General features: G+C 38.1%; 1 protein-coding gene across 1 annotated transcript in view; it reads right to left on the minus strand.

The window, feature by feature from the left end:
• Positions 1–1,773: 1,773 nt before the first annotated feature.
• Positions 1,774–27,034, minus strand: part of EIF3H (eukaryotic translation initiation factor 3 subunit H) — a 95,440-nt gene continuing 70,179 nt past the window's right edge. Inside the window, exons 3-8 of the mRNA XM_029923800.1 lie at positions 15,725–15,892; positions 14,111–14,210; positions 12,775–12,924; positions 5,726–5,846; positions 3,378–3,510; positions 1,774–2,001 (exon numbers count right to left, since the gene is read on the minus strand). Of these exons, the coding sequence (XP_029779660.1) occupies positions 1,904–2,001; positions 3,378–3,510; positions 5,726–5,846; positions 12,775–12,924; positions 14,111–14,210; positions 15,725–15,892 (770 nt within the window). The 3' untranslated portion in view covers positions 1,774–1,903. The remainder of the gene's footprint in view (positions 2,002–3,377; positions 3,511–5,725; positions 5,847–12,774; positions 12,925–14,110; positions 14,211–15,724; positions 15,893–27,034) is intronic.

Below are 27,034 nucleotides of genomic sequence, written 5' to 3' on the forward strand. Positions count from 1 at the left end.
GAAAAATGTCAGAATATAGCACTCAAATCAAATGCCGAACAGAAGCTCTTCCCTAACACTACATACTGTGCAGATTTATTTCCATTGACATGTTTCCCTAAACAGTTTTTCCCACTACAGTAGTTCCTAACCCAGAAACTACTGAAATCTTCCATTAAGTGTGTTACTGAGTTATGTGTAACTATGAGTTATGGGTATCTAAACAATCATATGGAATTTAAGAAATAACCACATCTTTAAAAAATATAATTGAATCCTGTTAATCTTACACCATCAGGAAAACAGTAATTAAGGTCATGTTTGAAAGGATTTTCCTTCCTTTTAGTTTGCTCATTGATATTGTAAGTGTGCTTTGTTTAACTCACAATAGAATTCCAAATCTAGGCAATTCGAATGCAAGGAAATACACCAACAGAGTATACAATCCACAAGGACAGAGAACAGGACCGGTTTTATTTATCAATACATCTCCTCTATCTAATATGACCACACTCTGGTATGGGCTGATTCAAATCAGGCAGCAGCATGGGTAGGAGTGCCAACTGCTTGAAGGCAATACATTTAAAAAGCCTTAGAATTTTATAGTCTTTGACCAGTAAGTCCACTTTTAGGAATTTATCCTAGAAAAATTAATTCATGTGAGCAAGTACCTGAATTCTAGAATGTTCAAGAGCCACAGCACTTGAAAAGCAAAAGCCTGCTAACAACCTAACATCCTGAACAGAGACCTTGAGAGTGTACCTTTCACCACAGCCCACACTGAGCCTCGCCACGTACCAACTCCTGTCCGATGCACTTCACCCCAATCTTCAACCGACTTCTTCAACAGTCACACCCAATATGCCTGTCCCCCTTTTGCATCTCATTTGGATGAGGAAAGTGAAGCATATAGAAGGTAAGCAACCTGAGTACATCTCAGAGAGAAAAGGGTCAGGTTTCCATTCAGCTGCCTGATCCCAGAGCCTCAGTGGTACCTCCAAAACAAGGTTTCTGGAAAGAAAAAAAAAAAAAAAAGACTTCCCTACTCCCCTTTCCCTTATCCATTCTTTCTGATCATTTTCCTATGGGCTACGTCTTCAAGATGAAAACTGCTACGGAGTCTCACAGGCACACTTCCACCTGCTGTACATTGCACCGATTTTGACCTTCCACACAGCAGGATTTCTGATTATCTTTCAAATCTGAAATTAAAAGCCCCCTCTCCCCATGTAGTACTATATTTGCAATTCTTCTTTCCCCACTTATAAAACATGATGTCAGCAGAATTATACTTCATGGTATGGAAAGATAAACATGAAGTCCTAAGTAAAAATACACAGAATTTCTTTTTCATACAAAATATGGTTGCTTTGGTGAATTTTTTTTTTTTAATTCTAGGGCCCGATTAATGACCTATGAGCATGGAGCCTGGCAGACCATCACCTGTGGAAATGAAAAGGCAGGCCAGCAGCAAGCGCGGCAAGCGGTTCGAGGCCTGGGGACGGGGGCTGCGCGGGCAAGCACACAGGCCTGGCCTTCCAGGGGCCCTGATTTGTTGAATACGGCACAAGAACTCACTGCAGTGCCAGGGACTGTGGGTCAGGAGTTGGGACAAGCAGCACTGGACTCGACGCTGAAATGTGGCACCTCAGAGGTCGTAGAAAAGGTGACGGAGCCTGCGGGTCTGAGCCTGAGGAAGCTTCTGTTCGAATCTGTTTTATCTTTTGGAGATAAACAGCATAAACAAAACAAAAATAAAAAGCTAGACATGTCTAAAATCAAACAAGCAAGCAGTCAAGGTTGATTTATTTTTATTTTATTATTAGCTGGAAAGACTTCAATATGCAAGTGTATTTCTTCCATGAAGTACCCCAATGTGATCTCAAGAGTCCGCGTTAACTCCTTTTCTGGAAACTTCCTTTTCTCAGTTGTTGTATTCTTGAAGAGCTTGGGCCATGAAGAGTTTGCCTAAGTTTTGGGCAGTAAACTCCTTGATGTTCTGGCAGTAAGTGTTAATCTGGCCTGTGCATTTGGGAAAGTGAGAAAGAGAGTCATAATGTTCCATAAATTATAATGACCTAAAATACCAGTCAAGCAAGAAAAGCAGAATACAGAATCACCAGAATTTTATTTTGTTTTGTTCTGAATCAAGAGTTTATAAGAATCAATTTCATTTGTCCATGTCCCTAATAAAGAATATAAGTTCTTTTGAAAATGGGCTATATCTTCCCCTCTTGGTTCCACGGAGAATAAAGAAAAACAGCAGTTAAGTACATATGAGCTATCAATCAAAAGGTACTGATGATGTTGATCAGATGCACAGACTCAGACAAGTGAGCAAACAGGACTGACACTCCTTAGCCAGGCACGAAGGAGATCCAGATGCCAAATTACAGAACTGCAAACCAAATGGACCTACCTGACCCAGATATGAACAAGTACAGTGGTTTGCTGTCTGTGCTCTGGAAATACTAAGGGTTTCTTCCTCTTCTGACCCAAGACAGAGCCGAAGCAGAGAGCCCACTGTGAAGAAAGGGCTCCACCACTGCTCTTTAAGCCTTAGAATTCACGATCTAATCTAATGTAACATTTGTGCAATGTGTTTTGAAAACATAATAAATTCAATTCTGCTTGAATTGGACCTTAAGTAAGGAAAACATGTCTTGGTTTCTGAAATTTAATTTATATGTATTCTAGAAAATTTTAAGCAGTTTAGAATTCTCCCCCAACATTGAAAATGTATCAACAGAATAGAGAAACTGTGGAAGATCATCTTTTGAGTAGGATTTTCACTCTAATAAATTTCTCACAGGCAAATATTGAATGAAACAGTATTTAACAACATTTACCCAGAAATAAGGTTCTCAGGCTACATAAGAGTATAATCCCGTCCCAGCACAGGACACAAGAAGCCACCACCGAAAGGCAGTGTCAGGGTAAGTACGCCCAGACAAAGCGCATCCAGAATTACATTCATGTTGCTACAATATTAAGTCGAAGTAAGGGAAATCCTTTTCAATTCAAACATCCACAAACCGACATGGGCTCAGTAAGTAATGAAAAAGAAAGCAGCTTAAGCTAAGTGATCTTCTGCATTATGAGAAGGTTTCTATGAAAGATGACTCAAATAACACCGTTCCACTTGAGAAAGTTTATAATGCCCTCTCAAAAACTGTTTAGATAAACAAGAGTGAAGTGCAGAAAGAACCTTAGAGATAACAAAAACTGACATATTCTTAAGTTTCAGAGGGTTACATGAGCCAGATTCAAATTCATCAGTCAACCATTTCAAATACACTAGCTTTTATGACGTATTTTTCTGTTCGCAGATATTCCCCTGACTTCTGATCCCGAGGGAAGAGAGAAAAGGAGCCAGGTCTCCCACCGGCTGACACTACCTGCAATGAGCAGAGAGTCCATCCTGGCTGGCGGCTGGGGCGGCTTGAAGAGCTTGGACAGATCCTCCTCGGGCAGAGGGGGCTCCCCTCGACTCTGGCGCTGCATGTTCTCCTGCTGGCGACGCTGCTGATACTAAAATTCAGAGGAGAAAGTATGTGGTTATTTGTCCCCACCTGAGGAGAAAAAGGGACCACTGCCAACTGCACACTCAGCAGAATTCCACTGCTCTGAATTCGAACTTCAGTTCTGTGAATGGTAACCCATGGTAACTTCCGCTTCTAGGCAGCTAGTGAATATGGTAGTAGTTAAAGAGAAGTCCTTTGTTGGAAACTCCAGTGTTGCTCTGAGAGTCTATAATGATATGGAAAAGGCAAACTGGTTATGTGGAAAACCAGAGGCTTAAATAAAGAAGTTCATTAACCAGTGAGTGAAGGGAAGTGATTTTACTATTTATGACAATGAGGTAAATGACGGCATTACAAGTACCACTGATCTTAACTCTAATAAGTAAAGGAATCAACTACCACAATGGGGAACTTTTTTTTTTCCTAAAAAAAATTTTTTTTACTGTCTTTATTTATTTGAGAGAGAGAGAGAGAGAGAGAGAGAGAGAGAGAGAGACAGCATGAGCAGGGGAGGGTCAGAGAGAAAGGGAGACACAGAATCTGAGGACAGGCTCCAGGCTCTGAGCTAGCTGTCAGCACAGAGCCTGATGTGGGGTCAAACCCACGAACCGTGAGATCATGACCTGAGCTGAAGCCAGATGCTTAAATGACTGAGCCACCCAGGCGCCCCTGGGGAACTTTTTCAACTTTACCCCTACTGACCAAAACAACAATGCTGATGATGTTAATACTGTAACTATTATTATTATTACAGTAGTAAGCACTTCTAATTAGCTGTGCTTTTAGCCCTATAGCTAAGAATGAATATTAGCTTAGATAATGCACCAGAAACTTTCCAACTGTAGATTCCTGTGATTCTCTGAAGAGAAGGTGGGGATATATCTAAAGGTATGGATCAACTACAAACTTGTAGAGCAAATTACAACCAAGAGATAACACTAGTGGTTGCTTACAACAGGAGAGGGAAAATACCCACAGCCAGCCCTTAAAAGGTCAGGTAAAGAGAAACCAAGTTGGGCTAGTAAAAACCTTAGGGCCTTGGATTCTTAAAGAAGGGGAGTGAGTGCCTTCCTTGGCCAAGATTTCTATAGTCACTACAGGGTTTGAGAGAAGACAGACAAATCTAAAAAGGGTTATGAATGGTGGTGGTACAAATAAACATCAAATGCAAAATGTAAAGACAGATTAGAATGGTGAGAAACATCTGTGAGGTTGGCTCCTAGAGCCGGCGGCCGCACAGGCTGGTACCCCGCCCCCGGGAGCAGCAGGACAGACTCCTGCGAGGTCTTTTCTGTGCCGTCTTCCCCTGCTACGCGTGGTCAGCGTTTCACCATCACCATCGTTGCCAGCCACTGTCTTTTCCTTTAAAAGGTATATGCTTTTAGATTCATATGTGCTTTTAAAATTCTCAGTAGAAAGAGTACTGAAATTTCACTGTATATGAACATTGATATTTAAAAAATTTTTAGTGTAATATTCTCAGAATATTCTGAGAATTGTACAGTTAACAACACTTAGTGTAAAGTGCATTTTAATGAACACCCAGTACTCACATTTTCACAGATGAACATTCTGGATCAACTTATTTATGAATCAAGTTCTCTAAGAACCCTTCGGAACAATACAGTCCAAAAAATGATATTCTAGGAACTCTGAGAATCGTGTGGCCTTCAAGCAACACTAATAAAGAAAAGGTTAACTGGCCATGGCGGTGTATACGTGCATGTGAGAATATTCAGGTAGTTCTAGGTTTTTATCTGTAGTATACTATCTATTTCACAGCGGTGGGTCTATTATTTCCTATCAAAATTGCTTGCTCTTAATCACAATTGCTCAGTTTTTCAAATGAACTGAAGATTGCTAACTATGCTGCAATGAGCCACTACCAAACCAATTATAGTTAGTAAAGAAATGGGCTGTGACACTCCAGAATCTCTTCTGCCTCTGATTTCCTCAATAAATGTATCTCTTATTTGCATAACATGGCCATCACAATCTGAGCTTAATACACCAGAATTCTTTAGGACAGGTATTTTTAAGTACAAATTAGAAATAATATGTGAGAAACATACTAGGCAAAGAATAACCTTTTTAAATATGATAGGTACTAGCTAATATTCAAAGTGTTATCAAATATAATGTCGATCATTTTGAATATTACTCTTGAAGCACTGTACTTAGAAATGAATTCCATGTCTGTTGAATTTTTCCGTAACACCAACCTGATGTTTCTGCTGCTGCTGTTTACTCGTGTTCCTCATGTATGTGTTATATTTAACTATATCTTGGCTCATTTCATCCACTCTGTCCATCAGCAACTGTAGATTCTTCCCCAAATGATTGCTGAAATGTAAAATAAACATACTGACATGTCACACTTTAAAGTTAGAACTCTGCCACTGCTCTAAACACTTCTGAGATATTGAACTGAACTGCCATTTGTTAAAAGAATGAAAGCACACATACACATTAAAACAAGGGTCCAGAAAAGAATGTGAATCAGCTTATTAAACTTTCCATACTGAACTCACAACTGTAGAGTTCAGAGCATCTGAAATAGCTCAATTTCTGTGAGAGCACACATATATCAGAGTAGGAGCTGGTAAACCTATCTAGCAGGATATCTATAATGATTCTTTTCTTTCTTTCTTTCTTTCTTTACTTACTTACTTACTTACTTACTTACTTATTTATTTTTGCGTGAGCAGGGGAGGGTCAGAGAGAGAGGGAGATACAGAATCTGAAGCAGGCTCCAGTATCTGAGCTAGCCATCAGCACAGAGCCCGACACGGGGTTCAAACCCACAAACCATGAGATCATGACCTGAGACGAAGCTGGACGCTTAACTGACTGAGCCACCCAGGTGCCCCTATAATGTTTATTTTCTGAACAACCAAGTTTAACCAAAGTTCAGCAGTCTTGCACCTTTTCTTCTTAGCACCACCTCCTTCCCAAATATGTTACAGAGCATTTAAATCAGGAGGCGTGGAAAGGAAGAGCCATGCAAACACACTAAGACTTCTGGTACATGATTTCTCTATCCAGCAGGTTCTAAAAGAAAAACAGCATTTATTCTGCAAAGCTACGTGAAGAAAGAAAGAGGGCTCCTTTCAGCTTGCCCTTCCTAAAATGTGTGGTTCAGTCATTCACACTTCTTTTCCTCTCCAGAAATGTCTATTACAGCTAATTTACTAAAATCATCTTATAAAATGATGCTCTTAGTTTGTAAAATGACCACCATATTCATTGATTTCTGCCTGCAACTATCTCCTACTATGGTAAAGCCTGCTACTACATACATGTACTCTAAAAATAACTAGTTAACAAGTGGTATTCACTCGTTCAGGTCAAACAAGTATTTACTAAGCATCTATTGTGTTCCGACTTCAGTGTTAGCAAACAGAGATGGTGATGCAATGAGATGTTCATGGTCTCTATCTTTGCTGAGCTTACAAATGATTGGGTGTGGGGAAGAAGGGAAGAGAAGGTAGGGACACTTTGGAGAGTATGGTTGCACTATTCCTTTAAGGAGACGACAGGCTGAAAGCAAATGGTTAGAAGGAATCAGCCAAACAAAAAAGTCTTCCTGGGAGAAGCTGAATGCCTGCAATGCACAAGAACAAGGCTGACCAAAAGAGGAGGCTGGAGCACAGAGATCAAACAAGCCCACACAGGAAGCCATCAGCTGCACGACAAAACACTAACAACAGTTAAAGTGAACGAGACCCCTCAACTCAATTAAATGATACCCTTCAGTTGTTCATGTTTGTGATATATTTTGCCTTAAATCTTAAAATGACCACTCTGGCTGCTATACAGAGAACAGACTAGAGGGTAGAAACCAGGAGACTGGCTAAGGGTCTATTGTGGTACGTTGACAAAGAAGTAGAGAAACTGGAACGCCCATACATTGTGGTGGGAATGAAAGTGGTACAGCTTCTACGGGAAACAGTTTGGCAGTTCCTCAAACAGTTCAAAGTTACCATATGACCCAGCAATTCCACTCGTAGGTATATTTATTCAAGGAACTAAAAGCATATGCTCACACAAAAGACTGTGCACATATGTTAATAGTTGCATTATTCACAAAACCCCAAATGTCTATCAAAACATGAATGGGTAACTTGTGGTATGTCCATACAATGGAATACTACTGAGCCATAAAATGAATGAAGTCCAGATACACGCATAAAGCTTAAGAATACTCTACTATGTAACAGAACCCAGATACAAAAGGCCTCTTACTGTATGGTTCCCTTCATGTGAAATGTCCAGAATAATGAAATCCATAGAGACAGAAAATAATGAGTGGCTGCCAGGGCATGGGGAAAGGAGGGAACATGTGACTGCCTAATGGATACTATTTGGCAGTATAGTGGTGATGAAAATGATTTGGAATTAGTAGTAAATGGTTGCACAACATGGTGAGTATACCAAAAGCTAATGAATTCTTCTTTTTACCAAGTTTTGGCTCTTTCTTAAATGAAAGAACACAAAACTAGTGTGTGTGTGTGTGTGTGTGTGTGTGTGTGTGTGTGTGTAAATAAATTTACCTTCTAAAGCCAGGTCTGCCACTACCTACATAACCTTAGCCCAGTGACTTGACCTAATGACACTCTTTTTTCAAACATTCAAATGTTTCTTTCTTTTTTTTTTTTTGCAGAAGTGGTTTTATCAAATTAAATTTTATTCCCTATTTATCTTATTCCATTTTAATTTTGTGAATCATTTCCTAACTTTAAAATACTTCTTATTCTTTGGGAACGAGATAAGTATTTGCTTCTGTTTTCTTCTAATTACTTAACAGCTTGATTTTAACTCCCTTCTAATTAAGTGTCTAGGCCACTGGTCAAGGTGAGTAATTTCTTTTCCCCAAGTAGTTAGTCCAGATCCACTGATTATATAGTCACACTGTGTTCCAAATTAGGTCAAGATTAAAAGTTACTCTGTCATCTAAATGTACTCTTTCAACACACCTACTGAGTACATACGGATTCTGTTAGTCATTATCAGAGACTGTGGATTAAACTATGAAAGACACTGTTGCACTCTACCCATCATAGTGAGAGACAGGAATGTAAACAGACAAACACAACACAGTGATGTAACAGAAGCATAAAAGACAGTCTGGTAGGACCAGAGGAGACTTTCCAGATAATCTGACAGGTGAATTTTGAGAATTTGAAGAAGAGTTGGAGACCAGGAAGGCAGGAAGGGACACTGAAAATACTGGGCGCAGGCGTTGTGTTCAGACACTCTGGTATGAAAAGCACGATGGCTTTGAAGAACTGCACCGAGGGCAAGACTGGGAAAGACAGCAGCGAGACTAAGACGCAGACCAGGGTCACAGCACAGAGTCTTGGAAGCAAGGACTTGTGCGTTTAGATTCTATTCTAAGCCCAATGGGGAACCAGCCAGAAACTTAAGCAAAGGAGTAATATGATAGTACAATTTGCATTTAGCAAGATTACTACAATAAAAGAGGAATAAGTTAAAAGCAGGAAGTTAGGAGACTGCAAAAGTAATCAGGAATAGAAATACTGAGACCCTGGCCTAAGGTAGTTAAAAAACGCAGAAATAAGATGAAATCACCCCAGCAGTGTACAGAGGGGAAGACAGACTCTGATGAACACAGATATTTAGGGATGAGCAAGAGAGCTCACTGTGGAGAATGAGAAGTAACCTAGAACAGTTGTAGTTTCAGACACTCCAAATAAAGTATTTCTAAATAAATGCTTAAGTGTCTACAGTCTCCAGTAACAGTGATGAGGTCCTCTATGACTTCAGTGAGAGCTCTGACAACAGAGAACAGATGGAGCGTAAGACGTTTGACTATAAAAACAAGTATGAGGCAAAAAGTGAAAGGAAATGGATAATAATGGCATGAGGTCAAAACGCATTCTTTTTGTAATTTTTGTTTCTTAAAGATGAGGGAGATTTAAACAAGTGTAAACATTCTTCTTCCTAGGAGATGTATGTTCAAATACTTAGGGGTTAAAAGTCATGCCAGCAATTCTTTCAAATGGTTCAGAAAAAACCAACAACATGCATTTATGAACACAGATAAAAAGAGAGATCTGAACGTGGCAGGATATACCACTGGTAAAATCCAGGCAAAACGTTTATGTGTGTTCATTAGATTTAACTCTTTCCATTTTTCTGAGGACTTGAACATTGTCAATTTTTTTAAATGGAAAAAACTAGTCAATAAATATAATAGAAAAGAACCAGTGCACAGAGCAACTGAAGATATCTGAGGAAAGAGGGTGTAGAAAAACTGAATTGGATCCCAAGAAGGCAGGAGGGACAGGATGGGACAGCCCTCAGGAACAGGGTGTTGACCCTTCCATTTCTACCGATGAAAGAACAAAGGCCCAAAGAACTAGAACAGACACAAGAAATGCTAAAATTAATCACACAATTAGTTTTTTTAAAAGTCACTTATACGCTAAGTGCAAAAGGAATTCAGAGAAGAGAAGATCACCACAAACCCTGTAAACTGGGTGATGGAGGAAAGGGTAATGACATTGGAGAAAACCGAAGGGAGAGTTACTGCCACGTTCAGAGAGAGATGTCTATTATTTGTTCCCACGTCTTAAATCTTGAAGAATGACTATACTGATTCTAGCAATTCTACTGGAGTAGACTCAGCCTCTCTATCCCAAAAGGTTTTTAATATAAAATACTAATGTTGTGTATTGTTAAGTATATGTAATTAGTGAAAGAACACAGCATAGATCTGTGGCCTCTAAACATTTCATATCATTTATATTACTATAATGTTCTTCAGAAATACATCAAATAATACTCAAAAATCTGCACAACAGGTCTTGAAGGGCAAAAGGAATTAAAATAAAATCGAACTATTTCACAGATAACATTCACAGGAAATCAGGTCCATTACCAAGAACTTTACAAGTATCTTTTCAGTACCAATCCAACTAGAATACTGAACGAGGGAGGTACTGTTAGGAATTTCAATAATATAGCCTTTTCTTTTATTGTCATGGAAACAAAGAAACGAAAAACAGCTCACTTAAACAGATGTGAACCAAGACATGCAGTGATAAGTCTGCTCTGGCTGTAGTATCAATTTATCCTTATCCTTATTACATAATGCCCCTCTTAGTTTACTTTTTTAAAGAGGAAATAACACAATTACTTTCTCATGCATGAAAAGCTGAAGGCTGTGTAACACATTTTTAAAAATTAATGAAGGATATTATGAAACAGCCATTACCAGAACTTCCATTCAATAAAATTAAAATTAAAATTTAGATCCTTTTTAAATGAAAGGAAATGCAGTAAGTTTTATTCACAGCCTAGAACCAATTTATCAGGTAAACCAAGGAAGTGGTATCCACATACAGGTTGTGAAAAGCAAGACCAAGCAAAATGTCTGAGGAGCTGCTAGAGCACGGTTTCTGATGTCGACTGACCTGATCATCATCAGCACGCCCTCAATGTTAGAAATTAAACTTTGAGATGTACAAGGTTAGAGTTCAGTCTGTTAAAATAGTCTTATCAGTTTGGGTGAATATAACAGTCCATTAGTATAGGTACTGCTTCAGGATTGCTTTATTTTTTTTCCTTCCAACAGGAACACAAATTTACCTTTTAAATAATTTCACATGAGAAGAGAAGGGTCTCTCTATCTCACATAAAATACAGAAGGTAAAACTGTAATAAAATATTTGTCTAGAACTTAGTTGCTATGGCAAACTGGGAGCATTTTCTTGGCTATTATAAATGCTGTTTTGGACAAACAGGCATTACAGACCAGCTCACTGGTAATGTTAAAGCACAAAAGGGCTATATTTGTTTTGTGTGCTCAATAAGCTTGAGAAAGGGTGAAGGCATAAATTATATAAGCAAAAGCTTTCACATAATAAATTTAAAATTATTGTGTAACTACACATATACCTAATATATCAAATTGTAACCTTGCATGCTAAAGAATGTTCTTGGCACAATGCTTTAAATACAGGTGTGCTGAATGTGTTTGTAAAACTAATAAAGAAAAGTATGACCTTCTAAAAGAGACAAATTAAGGGACTATTATGAATATATGATTGCAGTCCACAGTGTACTCTTTAATGCCAAATTAGCCCTGCAAGCTGGCCGTATCACTTAATACTCTGTTTACCATGCAGTCTCCATCTCCTTCCTCTATACAGACTTCCCAGCGGCCTCTAGGATGGAGTCTGGCTGATGGCTGGTGGTGGCCCTTCCCCCACAGTCCTGTCCACCCCAGAGCACAGGGAAGAACACCGGGTTCTGTGGCCCTCCGGGTGCATCCCACTCACCTTACCACAAAGAAGTACAGAGTCTATATGTTCTTTTGTGCACCCTTTACCTGGGATTATAGAAATATGATAAATCACTGAGAATTGGTTCCAAACTATGTGCTTAAGAAAAAAACACACCTTGTGGTCCTTCGACAAATACATTATCGATTGGCTACCTACTCGGCCTATTTAATTTCTACAGGTCTGCTGCTAGCACTCTCCCACCACAAAGCAATCACCAGCAAATGCCCTGTATGGGCATTTAAGAGGAGCTATACAGATGATTCTGCTTATATTTCTGTTAAGAGCAATAAATCACAAGAAAAGAAACATTAATTCCATAAAGGAAATAATGTTTGGAACACCTCAGTCAGTACTTTACCAACACCATAAATACCTAGCAACTAGATAGCTGAAGCAGTCACAATGGAGGAGATGATGTCACCAACTATCTAAGACAGCAAAAGCCAGGGTCAGGTTCAAAAAATTCTAATTTTGTTGAAAATACACACTGGAAATTCACTAACTACTAATAGAGTCTATATCTGAACAAGGACAAGTGCCACCGGTAAAACAAATAAGCATTTTTGTTTTTCTCCTGAGCATTACTAAATATCCAGACATAATACCATAAGCCTCCTAAGGACAGTGTATGATAAATAAAGCTAAGCCCCAAAAGAAACAGACAGACAAACAAACTCCTCTCCCATGGCCATTTACCATATCAAAGCAAAAATGATACAGCAAAGGCATCAGAGAGTTCTTATAATAGAAATTATAGTATTCAAACACTTTCATTTTATCAGTTTGGCCTTTTTCCTGGGATCTTAGCAGGGCTGGATAAATACTACATGTTGTTCTGTCTTAAGAATCTCAAAGTGTGCTTGGGTAATTTTTTTCTTGATTCGTGGATTAAATTCTGAGTGAAAGAATCTTTTGCAGAAGTGACAAAAATGGACTTTTCATCAGACAGGCCCACTTACCTGCTAGCAAGACTGAGCAATTCATGTTTGTCTGCTACAGCTGACTTCTTCTCAAGCTCCCACATTAGGACGTTGATCAGATGCGAATTTTTAATTACAATCGGCACTTCTTCAAACATGTGCTCAAAGGTGATATTTCCCTTTTTCAATCTGTGAAGCATGTTAAAAATACTTTAGTCTGGTGGTCAGAAGTAAGTGTTAAATTGACTATTTCATAGATTCTCTCTAATTACAGGCCCTCTCCAGGATCTCCATTTCATTACCACTCTTTTAAAAAGGGAGAGAAACGAGTTTTACAGAGTCCAGCAGAAGTCAAATGATTTGAGTAACACTAAAAACGATCCAAGTTTGAGCTCGAAAGTCCAGTACACAAGATTCTTGGCAAAATAAACATTCTTTCTCTGGAATCAGGTTATCTTCAAAATCCCATTGATACAAAAATGTAAATATCATGGGAAGTCAGGCTATATAATCTATATCTAAAACACTTAAAATAGCTAGAAAAGGGTAATACTCTAGTTGTTGGAAAGTTCATTTTAAAAGCCTACTGAACAAATGAATTAACAACTAGCAGAACACTCATAAGATACCCCATATACAATGGTTCAGAACACAGTAAAAATGCCCTTTCTCATAATTTAGTTCTAACCACCACTCCCAGGAACTGTTCATAAGTTACGTTTTAACATTTTTTTACCTTAATTTCTTCAGGAAACTAGCAAAAAACTGCCTGTCCTAAATTAAGTCAAAGCTACACTTTAATAAGAAGTCAAAATTCCCATAATTAACAGGAAATTAAAAAATACTGATTTTTAAGAAATTTTTAATGTAAATATTCCAATGCCATTATGTAAGATCATAAAATAGCTTTACTGATTCTGTTCATACTGTCAACCATAAAATTTCCAAAAGCCACATTCCTTACTGACACGTTAAGCTGTTTGTATCTTTCCCACCCCCACGAAACAGGAGTTCAGGAAGTAAGACCTGCATCTCACAATCCTGACAGAGCTCACACACTGACGGCCGCCAGTCACTCAGCCAACCTCCTTCTATTTAATCATTTATTTCCTCAAGTCCAGTAGCTAACTAATTCCCACTCTGACTGAATTCACCCATGGGGAGAACAACAGACGAGACATTCCATAAAGAACAATTTAAACATGGAAAGGGAGCGCAAGTGGCACTCGGCCATGCACAAGCCGTCTACCATCCACATGGCAGAAGCATTACCACACCACCACCACCATGGACTCAATACATGTGGCAAACTAAAACCTTCAAAGAAAAACAGCCAAGGCTTCCCCATACATCTCGCAGGCTCCCAAACACTTACGCTTCGGGAGAAAAATCCTTCTCTTTACAAACCTCCATCAGTTTAGGAGTCAGTCGGTATGCTTTCAGCGAGAGAGACCCTTGGGCAGTTTTTATGGGATCTGAAATAAGAAAAAGAGAAAGGAATTTACTAGAAATTTTGTTACTACCAGTACCTGAATGACACTGGTTCCAGGCACTGTCACTTATCACATAATCTTTGTAAAGTGAAGACGAAAGCACATCATCAGAACGCAACCTGAAGCAGACTCAAGCCAGCGCAGTGAACAGTTAAGTGAAAATGTAGGAGCCCTATAGTCCCACTCGTGACTGGGAGAGGAACTTCCTCCCTGAAGTAAAAGTAAAGAACTCGAAATGCAGCTGTTCTATCTATTCCTCAGCCTGAACCGGTAATCTTGACGAGAACTAAACATCTCGTATGTTCCATACACCTTGTATCTCTCCTGTACGACAAGAAAAATACTAATGAATATTAAATACGAAAACATGCTGCACGCAGTTGTGCAGTTTGGTCGACTAATTTAAATGAATTACCCTGCAAACAAAATGTATCCATCCTAAGAATCACTACCCAGATTGAGTAAAACAGATTCTAAAAACAAAACAACTAAAAAGTATTATCACAGAAGTGTCTTTTTGGTTTCAGAGAAACGAATTTTGTCAAAAACTAGCTGCTTAAACACTCCCGGAGTCAGGGAGCTTAGCACTTGCTGCATGATAACGGCTCTGGCATGCCAATATTCGCCTAAAACCTGTGTTAACATTCATGTTGTCTGAAACTTAACACAGTGAAACTTTTAGCAATAGGTGATAAAATGAAAACCAAAATAGATTGAAACAAGTGGAAAATTCATCAAGGTCTGATGATGCAATGTTTCCAGCCAATATAAGTACACTTTAACAACTTGTTCTTTACTGTAATCCAATTGTTAACATACTGAAACAATTTTGGGGCAGCTCATAAGATTGATCGTATTCATTAGTATTTTTTCTGACAGATACTCAGGACGTTACATTTACTTCTCAGCTGGAAACTATATGCAAGTCTGCCAGATATGGCAAACTGTGAGTGTTTGGGGAGGGGGAAGGCTATAAAGCTGTTAAATTGCCTACAGTTCTGATACAGCACAGAACATCTGGTCTGGAGAGCTTGAGGAAACACCATTAAATAGGCCGAAAAGAAAAAAATCTTTGTGCTAAGAAACAGTCCAGGTTTTGTACGCTGCTGTCAGAGGTATAAAAAAAAACTTGGCACGCTGGGTTATGATTGGTCAGTCACGTACAGAGCCAGACACTCTAGCAATTGGGGTTTGTTAGACATCTGGTCTAGTTCCACCAGCCCCTTCAAATGAGGGAGGGGAGATGGAGGAATAAAAATGAAGCAGCTACTCCAGCATTCCAAAATGTACACATCAGGGCTCTGATAGCAAGAAAAATAAACAGAAAGAAGGAAACCCTGTCTAGACTTAGCTGCTGCTGAGGCTGCTGCAGAAACAGGGTTGGTATTTACTTGAGAAGGCCTGCCAGGCTGCTCTTAGAGGCAAAAAGACAGAAAGCAAAAATAGTAGTAATAACATTAAGGGAAGAGAAGAATAATAAGGAAACTCCTACTAACCGTAAATGAGAACGACAGATTCTTCAATGGCATGCTGGTAACTGAACTGCGAGTCCAGGAGTGCCCGGGTGACGAACGAGCCGTAGTACGTGGACTGGTACCAGCCCACGTGGAGATGGTCGATGTTGACATGGCGAAGGCTGCGCATCATTTCCATCTGATATTGCACTAGACGATACAGGGAGGAGGGGGTAAAAGAAAATCTATTTAATGATACCACAAATATTAAAGACAAGCCTTTTTGGAAATGAGTTTTTACACAACAATTTATCAGCTATAGGGAACAGGTTTCCAGATTTAAAACTTATTCAGTTCACATATGAAGAAAATGAATTTAAGCTTTCATATGATTTCAAATCACCAAAGCTTTCTTTTTTCATTGATGAAATAACATGTTGTAGAAAAGTTACTAAAAACACAATAATAATGCCTTGTTCTAAAATGAAATTATTTATTAAATGTGATTTTCACTCCCTTCTCAAAACTCTTAAAATAGTCAATGCTTAAGAAAAAATTTGTGTAATTGCTAAACTCATTGGTTTTAAGAAATTTCATTTTAATTAATAAGCAAGAATAGTTATCAATGTCTTCTTCAACCAAGATTTTAGAACTGAGAAGTTAAAATCATCAAGAAAAGGAATAGGGAAACAATTAACTACCACATTATTTAGAATATGAACAGAACACAAGCTGTAGCTGACTTAAAATAGAAGAATTCATTTTTGCCTTCATTTGGTGCCCCCTGCTGCATATGCTAAATTTTAAAAAGAACTCTTTTCTTGTGCGTTCTTTTGTGTTAACTAAGAGATACTAATTTTTCATTAGTTATAGGTTAATCACCATGTATAGAATGAAAAGGTTGAAAGACTTTTACTCCCTTTAAATTAATGACTGTAATGTGTATTATTAACTTAAAGCAGTATTACTAGAAAAACAGGTGCAAACTAAGAATATAATAAAAGATTAAAATCTTTAAAAGCAATATAGCCCAATAATGAGTAGCAAATATGTAATACAGGAGAAATTTTTATAGTCAACCTACTATGCAAGCTATTTCTATTATATAATGAACGCACAACTATATATATTTGCTTAACTCCAAATCTAATCATTTCATTTGTAAAATTCTTAATCAGGTTTTAGCAAAAGTAAAGTTATATGTTTGTCATTTCCTTGGTTATACAGCACGATGGTTTTATAAAGCAAACAGGATTCAGGATCATAGAGTACAAAAGAACCCACCACAGATGGGCATAATCTTACTTTTCAACATTTGTTACTAGGCAAAGAAATTATAAATCTGCTTAATTCCAAGGAAAGTTCTATTTCTCATGATAAAATATGGCAGTCAACTTTTTAATTATTCAAGAATTATATGTTTTTTAAAAAGTTTTTCTTTTTATATACAATATGCCTCTAGAAGCAGTGTAAAATTAATATGACAATCTTATATCAATTACCTTTTAATTTAAATTTTTGTGTCTCTGGGACATAATAGACCTCCTTTCCAGCTAGTTTAATATATTCATATCAACCACATAAATGTGGTATCAAATCATTGCTTTGGTCTCTTTCTGCTGTAAGATTCCCTCTTTTAAATAAAAATAAAATCACTAACTTGGCAAATGAAATTTAATCAAAGTTAACTTAAAAGTTCTAATATCACAAATAAAATAGGAGTCAGACTAAATTTACCATTCATTTTAAAAGGACAAGGAGGAAAAGATGGGGAGAGATTACCAAGAAATTGACAATATACACATGATTGTATAGGGTGATTTCTTTTATATCAGTACTTCCAAAATATGTGTCAGTGTACAATTTAGCTATAATATAAGCAGAAATTAGATTCAGTTGGCAACAGTAGAAAAAAGAAAAGACCTAGAATCTTGAAATCTAGGTTCTTTCTATACCAGTGCTTAGATTTTTCCCATAGCAGATCCTACTGTCCAGGCAATGACTGTTTTCTGATGCTTAGCTTTCCCATCTCTAGAAAGATCTAAGAGCCCATCACAACAAAAATGTTGAGACTCCACACTGTTACCTGGATATGCTAATTATAAGTAATAATTTTTCTATAGACTAAATCATAGCCTCCAGCATGCATTAATACTTAAGAATGAATTTCTATGAAAAACAGTAATCTTACTAAGTCTCTTCCCAAATAGATTGAATATAAAAGCTTTTATAATAGCATTTTCAGGATGTAGAAGATTAAAAAAAAAACAAAAAAACAAAAAAACACCTCTATGAGCAGTAGCAAGCCTCCAAATTCCTTCTTCATCCAGAATCTTACCTACTTTAAGCCCCTTGGACAAAAATGATATGAAGTGTTCCTCTTAGCTAGGAAGAGACTGGGGAATAGGAGGCTTGTAGCCCTATGGAGTTAACACTGCTCCAGTGTTATTTAACTCTGAGAACTGAAGTGGAGAGACAGCTTCTATGCTGGTAGAACTTGGGGCAGGGGGCAAGGGAGTTGGGTTGAGGAGACGACTACTTCCATTTTCCCTTTCTATAGCTTAGAAAATCACGACACACAAGATTTTGCAAAGCTCCAATAAAAACTTTTTTTTTTTTTAAGTATTCTTCATTTTTGAGATGGAGAGAGTGCACACGCACTGAAGGGACAGAGAGAAAGGGAGAGAATCACAAGCAGGCTTCGCACCATCAGTGCAGAGCTCGATGTGGGGTTCAAACTCGTGAACCCCAAGATCATGACCCGGGCCAAAATCGAGAGTTGTATACTTAACCAACTAAGCCACCATGGTACCCTTAAAAAAAAAAAACACCTTATTTTTAAAGTCATAATTGTTTTCATAGGACCTAAATATGGCAAATAAATATTAAATTTTAAGGGACACGAACAAAACAGGTAAGTTGATAAAATTGCTTCTGAAAATCTACAAGGCACTAGAATTTCACTATTACACAAATATATTGTGGGCCTCTTCTGTGCGAAATTTCTGGATAACCTCTATTTTGGTTTGGACTCACTACCCCAACTTTAAAAATTAAAAACACAACTTAAAGAATGTCCTCCTGGAGGCGTCACCCCCAGAAAGAAAAGACCTTAAAAGGACCGCAAGGGATCCGTGAAAAGATGAGCATGGAGGTGGTGCTGGAGCTTCCAAATAAAGTTGGGCACACTGAGGCCCAGTCCTCACCAGGACTATTCACATGAGTCTCCAGGACACAGTTCAAAGAGGCACATTTAATTAAGTGGTATTTCTTCTATTATACACAAGCTGAGGAACAAGAAAAAACTCACAACCAGCCAAGTGATTTGCTTTCTCTGCAGACTTTTAGATTTGTGTCCTCTGTCTACTGTTGACACAGACGTGTGACTCTTATCTCCCATCACCCACACAGGGTTTCCTTTCCTCGTCCTCCAACCCACATTTTCAAAAAGCACAAAACCAAACCCTACAGAAGTATCCTGGTAAACTTAAGCAGGGATAAGAAATGCAAGCAGACCATCCTTAAAACGGTCTCAAAACCATGCTGCCGGCAGCTACCAACACTCAACTGATCTGAGCTGCCCGGCCAGCTCACAACTTTCGCCACTCTGACCTACAGAAGACACAAGGAAAAAACCGTGAAATGGTGACGTGCCACTAAATTTTACACAGGAAGTAAGGCACGGTCATGGCAGATTCTAACCTCCCAGGTGAATGCCATCATTGCTTTTGTAGCTATGCTAATTTCTCTAGGGAGTTATACTGGGGTGGGTGCTTAAGGCACACGCAAGAGACCCAATTTAGCTACAACACAAAGGTAACAGGTAAAGGGAGGAAGTTCATGCGTTCTGGAAGTGACTGTGATAAAGCCTTGTCCTAGCCCACAAGCTCTGGGTGGGTGGAAGGTAGAAAGAACTATGTTTTTGCCTTCTTATGCCCAGCTGGACTCACTTTATTGGGCTGGGGTTTTACCAGGAGAGCACAAAAGATGCACCCAGGCAGAGACAAAGCTCACTCCTATTTACGGGAGTGCCTCACACTTCAGAACAAAGAGAATCACAACAAAAGAAACAAAAGAAAAAGAAAAAAAGATGAGGCTCCTCCATACCACAAACTCCTTACTGCTGAGTTAATGCAGGTCAATGAAATAAGGAACAAGCATTTAAAGGCATCATTGTAGAATTGGTCCAGGGTCAGGCAGACTTTCACTTCTGTTCTAAAATTCTCATATTTAACAGAAAGAAGCCCAAGCAACAATTTCAACCAATGATATTTACTTCTTTCTCACTTAGTAACCAAATATTCCTAGGGTAGTTCCCAAAGATGAATAGCAAGAGGAAAACTATTTAGGAGGGGGGACTATTTTTAAATCATGATAATATCCAACAGAAGAGCTCAGAATTGTATAGTGAAACGTTTAGGAAAGAACTTTTTAAGCATTCTTAGCTTAAAAAGCTCACTACGGAATGAGGCAATACAGTGCACAGCAAATGAATTTCAAAAACAAACTGGTAGTTACTATTAAGCCAACTCCCATTACTAATACAAAAGCTGTACTTAACATGCGGTTGAGGTGGTGCTACAAAATTTGTAAGGATTACAAAAATGAGCTGAAGTTGTATAAATCTCTTCCACCTTCACAACTGTCTTAATTGGTTAAGCCTCTCCCAAGCAAAGGAGAGCCTGATTTACGACGCTGAGGAGCTGTTCAAAGTCTGGCACCAGCATATTCATATTCACTTTTTCCAGATATCCTCTTTGCAAAACAGTCAATTTTAAATTGCCCAGAGCTAAAACTGTCTTAACTGAGGCAGGCTGCCCAAGAACGATTCCTTTCAAAAATCCACCACATTTGTTAGGCTTTCTCTTGTTTTTATCTTCAAATAAACAGAAAACACTGAAAATAATATGTTGTTTTATACTTAAAAGCTATATCTGGAGTTACACTGGCAAACAACAAACAAGTCTGAGATAGGAGTTCTCCTGAAGATCACTGAGAAGGACAATGAATGGATTAGAAGCTTTTTTATTTCAGTAGAGTAAGTAGCCAGCGTTCTTTCCCCTTCAATTCCTCACCCTTGTCTTTAAAATCATCTTCTTTATTTTATTATTTGAAGTGAACCCTACTAAAAGATAATTTCTCAGTGAAAAACAAAAAGAACTGCCACAGTTGGCTAGGCTGGAATGAGCTGAAAGCAGAGAGTTAAAGCTGTAGCATAGTCTAAAACTGAAGATAATATATGTGAGGTTAAGAGGGAAAAAAGTGTTTTATAGATGTCTTATTAGTTTACTTGGAAAAGACAAAATAATCTAATTTAAATTTTAGAAAATTAAAGACAACTTAATGGATGTACTGTCTCATTTTGTGACTTAGTACTACATCAAATCAATCCAAATTATCTTAAAATATATTATGATAAATTTATATTTAAAATACCCATATATAGCCCTGGAGGGAAAGGGCAGAGCTAAACATCAGGAGAGAAACTAGCACTTGGTGAGCACTTATTCTGTCAGACTTCCCCTCCACCAATGTTATCTGACCATATTCCTCACAGGAACTCCAACGAGCTAATCACCACTACTGAAATCCTCTTAGGAAAACTATTTGACACAATTTGTAAAGTAGCAGGACTCAGTGTGACTCCAGACTCTGACTCAAAGCCCAGGCAACCACCCTCTCACAGAATTCCATCTCTTCTTACTCGAAAAAGTGTAAATTATTTCCGAGCCAATAAAGCATAACACACAAATGCAACAGAAATATTCAATGTCTAGGTTTTGGGAAAACACAGCTCATGCATGTTTGTTGACCACTAAATCAACCAATAATTTAGCAATGCCAGTAAGATTTTAAGTGATAAAACTACTTTCAAAGGTTTCTAAATGTCAAAGTCCACAGTAATCACAAATAGGTAATCAAACTTCGAAAACACTGCATTCTATGTTACTATGCCAATATGAAACTTATGCCAATTCTACTTTGTAACTGAGAACTGGCTTAGATCAAAGATGCCTTACACAAACACATCAAGTAAGGGAACAGAGAGCAGATGCAGTAGATGAACCTACTAAGCTCAATGAAGAGATACAAATGGCTTTAAAGCAAGCAAACAAACAAAACCCAGCACTGTGCAGCAGAGCTCAAGGATTTCACCCAACATACAGGGAAGTGCAATACATCAAAACCTCCTATCTGGTTTAGCATGAGGGCTGACCTGAGTAGGACTTTAAAGAAAATAATGAGAAGCCTCTTTCCCAGCAGCACCAGTGAGCACACCGACAGGCTATGAACTATAAAGGTTTTCCCTCATTATTTAACAAGACAAACTATTCTGTGCTTTCCTCTTCATATCAGACTCTGCCAAGCTGCACATACGTTGCAGGAAATATTCAGAGCTAGTAGCAGATGTAGATTTAAGCAAACATAATGTGCATTTGAAAAAAGATTTAAATAAGAGTCGACTTTGGGTGGAGAGAACTATGGGGTGCATGTGTCTTAAAACTTCCCTATTCTCTTCATCCAAGTCTGTATCATATATTAATTCTTTCTTCAATTAATACATCTGTCACTAAGGCCACCCCTGTGAATGCTTAAGGATTTTGGTAACAGTTCATTTTTCGCATTAAGTGCCCTATAGACATTCTACTCTACTTAAAAACTAATCTGTTTTATTTTTAAAAGAAATAAGAAAAACATTGCCTTTCTTAATAATCTTACAGAAATGTTTTTTTAATAGTTCATTTGTCTTGGGTGGTTTAATTTCTTCTTTAGAGTATTTATGAATTCTGACCAATAATCCTTCTACATGCCAACCTAAAGATAAAGTAAGTGGAGGGGCGGGGTTGGGGGGACACAACTCTTCCAAAACTAGTGAGAGCTTTGAAAATCAGGAAAAATCAGGTTTTTTTTTGAAGTTTTAATGTCTAAAAAAAGTTTAATGAAATAAAACATATTGTTACCTTCCTAACCAAATCATGAAACACAGCCAAGAAATCCTGTTTCTTTGAGGTTATAAGAATATATATGCCCTTGGTCATGAAAACACATGCAAGTAAGTAGGTGATACAGAGCAACTTATAAGTTCATTATATGTCATCTAAGATCTATTTATACAAAGTAAATTCACCTGGACAGGGCCAAAGGCTATAGACCTTCTCATTCATCACCATGAAGAACTCTCTCTTGAAGAACAGCCTATTGACCAATGCTAACTCTTCTACGATTAAGAGCATGATATGTTAGAAGATCAAAGGAGACTTAGAAAATCATGTATTTCATTCAAGGTTACAGGTTTTTTCATGAGGACAAGGGAATACCTCTGTCATATTTACAGCAATGTATCAGGCACTACATTAATGCTAACCAAAAGTTAAGTCCTCGGAGTATTAAAAAAAAAAACTGAATATTTCAAAAACACACTTCTTGTTAATGTACCAGAAAGGTCACAATTTTAGGAAGTTATATATATACACACACATATATATCAATCTTACTATGCATCACAAAGGACAGGAAGTAGACTGCTTTAAAACACACAAAAAAATCATCAGTAAATCAGTACTAGGCAAAGTATAAATTAGAATATAGAGAGAAGAAATTGCAGGTGAGGCAGAGACCTGAACAAAATAAAGCAAGCCATAGATATTTTTATTAAAATACACAAATTTGGCTCTGAGCATTCTGGCAATCAAAGCAATAAGGCAAACATGGTCATTTATATTATTTAAAGGGAGAAAAACATCAGATCTCATAGTAGGTTAAGACTTTCCCCAGTACTTAACTCTAATATATAAAGTTTTCATGTAAGGTTTCAAAGCAAAACTACTATGCAATTTTCTGAGGAACAGGAGACATTTCCTTGTTTTACCTTTGATTTACCTGTGATTACCTTCACACTTGATTTACCTTTCCTATAAATCTACATTTTTAAATATAAAACAAGGGAAGAATGCCCTCGTGAGTATTTTTATAACATAACAAAATAGTCTGTACAAGTTATCAAAAACAAAAGGGCTGCCAAAATGAATTAATAGTTTCATCCCCTATCAATTCAAACTCCAGTTGTTCAAAATAGATGCATTAGCAATAAGCAGTAAATATCAAAATAGAGAACAAATGATGATTTGGGGAGGTACTATTTGCAGTGTACAAACAAAACTGTTTGTTCTGAAACCATTTACTGAGCACCACCTGTGCTGGGAGCCTCATAAACTTATAGTGACACCATATTCTAAAAAGTGGCCTCTTCAATATCACTGGCCAACAAGCTGGTGGTAGTTAATGCATTTATCTCTCCGGAGCTTTAATTTCCCCAGCTGGAAAATGGTGATTTCCATTTCCAAACATATGATGGTGGCAATTTAAAAATTTTACTTCCCACCAACTTGGCTCTGTGCTTACCGAGCATTTTCAGGGACAAGTCCCACAGGTACTATACACTATAAAGGTACACACTGGCTTTGTCCATCCCACCCTCAAACCCTACCACTCATAGGTTTTCTCCCTCAGTAAGGGGCACTGAGTCATCCTCCACACTCAACTTATATAGCCATCTACCTTCTGAGCTGGTCTAAAATTTATATTCTCCAAGGCATTTAGAATGCTTCTAAAAATTTTTTAAATGGCATGGGAATATACTCATGAGATGCACTAAAAAAAGCAGATATATATAAAACTATAAACCATATAAATGCCAATATGTAAACAACCTGGGTTGCTCCCTCCTTGTAAGGTGCAAAACTAGAAAGAAATATGCTAAAATGGTAATGGCAACAGTTCCCCAGGGAGAGATTATCAGGTATGAATTCTGTTTCCTTATCTATTCTTGCCCTTGTTTTCCATGATATTTGGCATAAGAATTGTTATGTTAAAGCCCTAACCCACCAATGTGATGGTGCTGAGAGATGGGGGCCTTTGGAAAGTAATTAGATTCAGCTGAGGCCATGAGGGTGGGGACTTCCTACTGCAATGAGTGCCCTTTAGACACTACATATAAAGAGATACACAGAGCCCACTTCTGTGTGTTCTAGTGCACTCTCACTTTTTCTCTCTCCATCCACAGGCCATACTTAGTACGTTGGGCCATGTAAAGACACAGTGAAAAGTGCCAACCCCACTGGCACCTTAATCTTGGACTTCTAGTCTCCAAAACTGGGAGAAACAAATTCCTGTTGTTTAAACCACCCAGTTTACTGCATTTTGTTATGGCAGCCTGAGCCAAGATGCCTTCTTTATCACACACCAGTTGTATAATCTACAACAAAATTATTTTGGCCTATGTCTCCTCTGTTATCTGTTATAAATTAGAGGAAAACCAGTACCTACTTCAGAAAGTAGTTAAAAGAGGATTAAATGAAATCATCTACAGCAAGAGCTCTGTGTACTAAATAATCTCAAGAAAACCTCACTATCACCTATTACTTAGAAATGCAATTTAGAATCCAGAAATCATGTATGGCACTTATCTTGATCAATGTCCAAGTTTTTGGGAAACTGGATTTGATTAACTTGGTCACCAAGTGTTCTAAAATCTCTCTTTACCCATCTCCATATGGGAGTGGGCGGGGGGGGGGGGGGTCAGGAAAACAGAGAAGGGGATTAGAGGTTGCAGGTGTGACTACAAAAAATAAAGTCCATGAATCTGTAACATTTCATTTCATGAAACTGAATTCATATGTACAAATATGAATATGATCAAAAAACCAAATCTGGCATGAAAGAGGATGACAAAATGAAAAAAGTACTTCTTAGATACTAAAACTATAAGCTAATTATATTCAGTACAATAAAGAACAGAGTCAATAATGAAAGAGACAAGCTACAGAAATTAGATTTCAAGAAAAGGTAATCTTGGGTGTCCTATTATTATTATGCATGTAACACTATAATTGCATTGTACTAGGTAAGTTTCTATCTCCTGATTCCATTTATAACTCTTCCAAAGAAAGGAAATAAGTGCCCTGTCCCCTCCCAACAGGTGACTTTAGAAACAACACTCAGAATGAAGGGATGGGGAGGAGTGAGCAGTAATGCCAGCTTATGTGGAGACTAGGTAAGGTTACTGGGAAAACTGCCACCCCAAAGTAAAACAGCTAAACTCAATCAGATACAGCAAAGAGCTTTACAACATGCCCCTACCAGCTCCACTCTGGCAGCCTCAACTGTCCAAAGATAGTTTCCTTTACCTTCAAACATCAGGACAATTTAGACTAGAAAATCAGTATTAAAGATGCTATAAGAAGAAAGCCAAAGGGACACGATCTTTTAAGAATAACTATAAACTAAATATGGGAAAGCTGGCAAGAATGGCAAATGACCAGATTTAAAGAAAAGGTTAGGAAGGGCAAATAATTTCCTATGTATTCCTTAAAACAGAAACAGAAGTCCTTATAATCATAGTCTCCATTCACCCCTTTTTTGTACCCCACCTCTTTTCCTGCTTGCTCTGCTTCATCCAAACTTATTTTTATAGGATAAGGAATAGAGTTCTATGCTGAGAAAATCATCAAGCAGAAAATTCGTATGGCAGCCTCAATAAATCTGAGGTTAGAAAACCTGTGGCTTGTTTTTAACAAGGCCACGTTACCTTTCCCATTAAAATCTCCCTGTCCCAAAACCACATGCGTATGCACTTTTGTGGAGAGAAGGTCTAAAGCTTTCACCAAATTCTCAAAGGGGTCTCAAGAGTGAAAAGACAGTAACACGTACTGAGATGTAGTAGAGAACAAGCCAATGTGGTCCATTTAGGGATTCATTCCTCTGTATGTATGTGAGGAGAGGGGGAGAGGAGGAGAGACAAGGTGTGAAGCCATAATCAATTCACTTCAGAGAGAGCCAAAGAGCAGCAGGACAGCACGGAGATCACTAAAGGTAACAACACTATCAGGAGGAATAAGAATGACAGGCCAAAGGACCAGGGGAAAGCCCAGCTTTCACCAAGATACCCACTTACCCTCTTACCCTGTCCTACCAAGACCAGGAAGTCTGTTGTGAGGAAAACTGGACTTTTAGGTGAAGCCTAAACCACTCTGTGACCAAGACTAGTAATCTCCAAAGTGGACAAGAGAGAACATGCGCCCTTATCCACACCGTGATAATGAATGGAGCTTGTAAGCTAAGACTGTTGTAAAGGCAGGGAGGGGGCTGTGATTCTAATAGAGAAAGATCCTTTCTGTATTTGAGAAGAATACACATTTGGGGGAAAGGCTGGTCTCTACCAAAAATATTAACATTATAAAAACACTCTTAGCACAAACCATATTCTGCTATGTCACAAACGTGCCTCGGAGGTACACAGCTCTAAAGACACACAGTAACCCCATCCTCAAACAACTCAGTAATCGTGTTATC

This window comes from Suricata suricatta, chromosome 15 (genome assembly GCF_006229205.1).
Source record: "Suricata suricatta isolate VVHF042 chromosome 15, meerkat_22Aug2017_6uvM2_HiC, whole genome shotgun sequence".
Lineage (NCBI taxonomy): Eukaryota > Metazoa > Chordata > Mammalia > Carnivora > Herpestidae > Suricata > Suricata suricatta.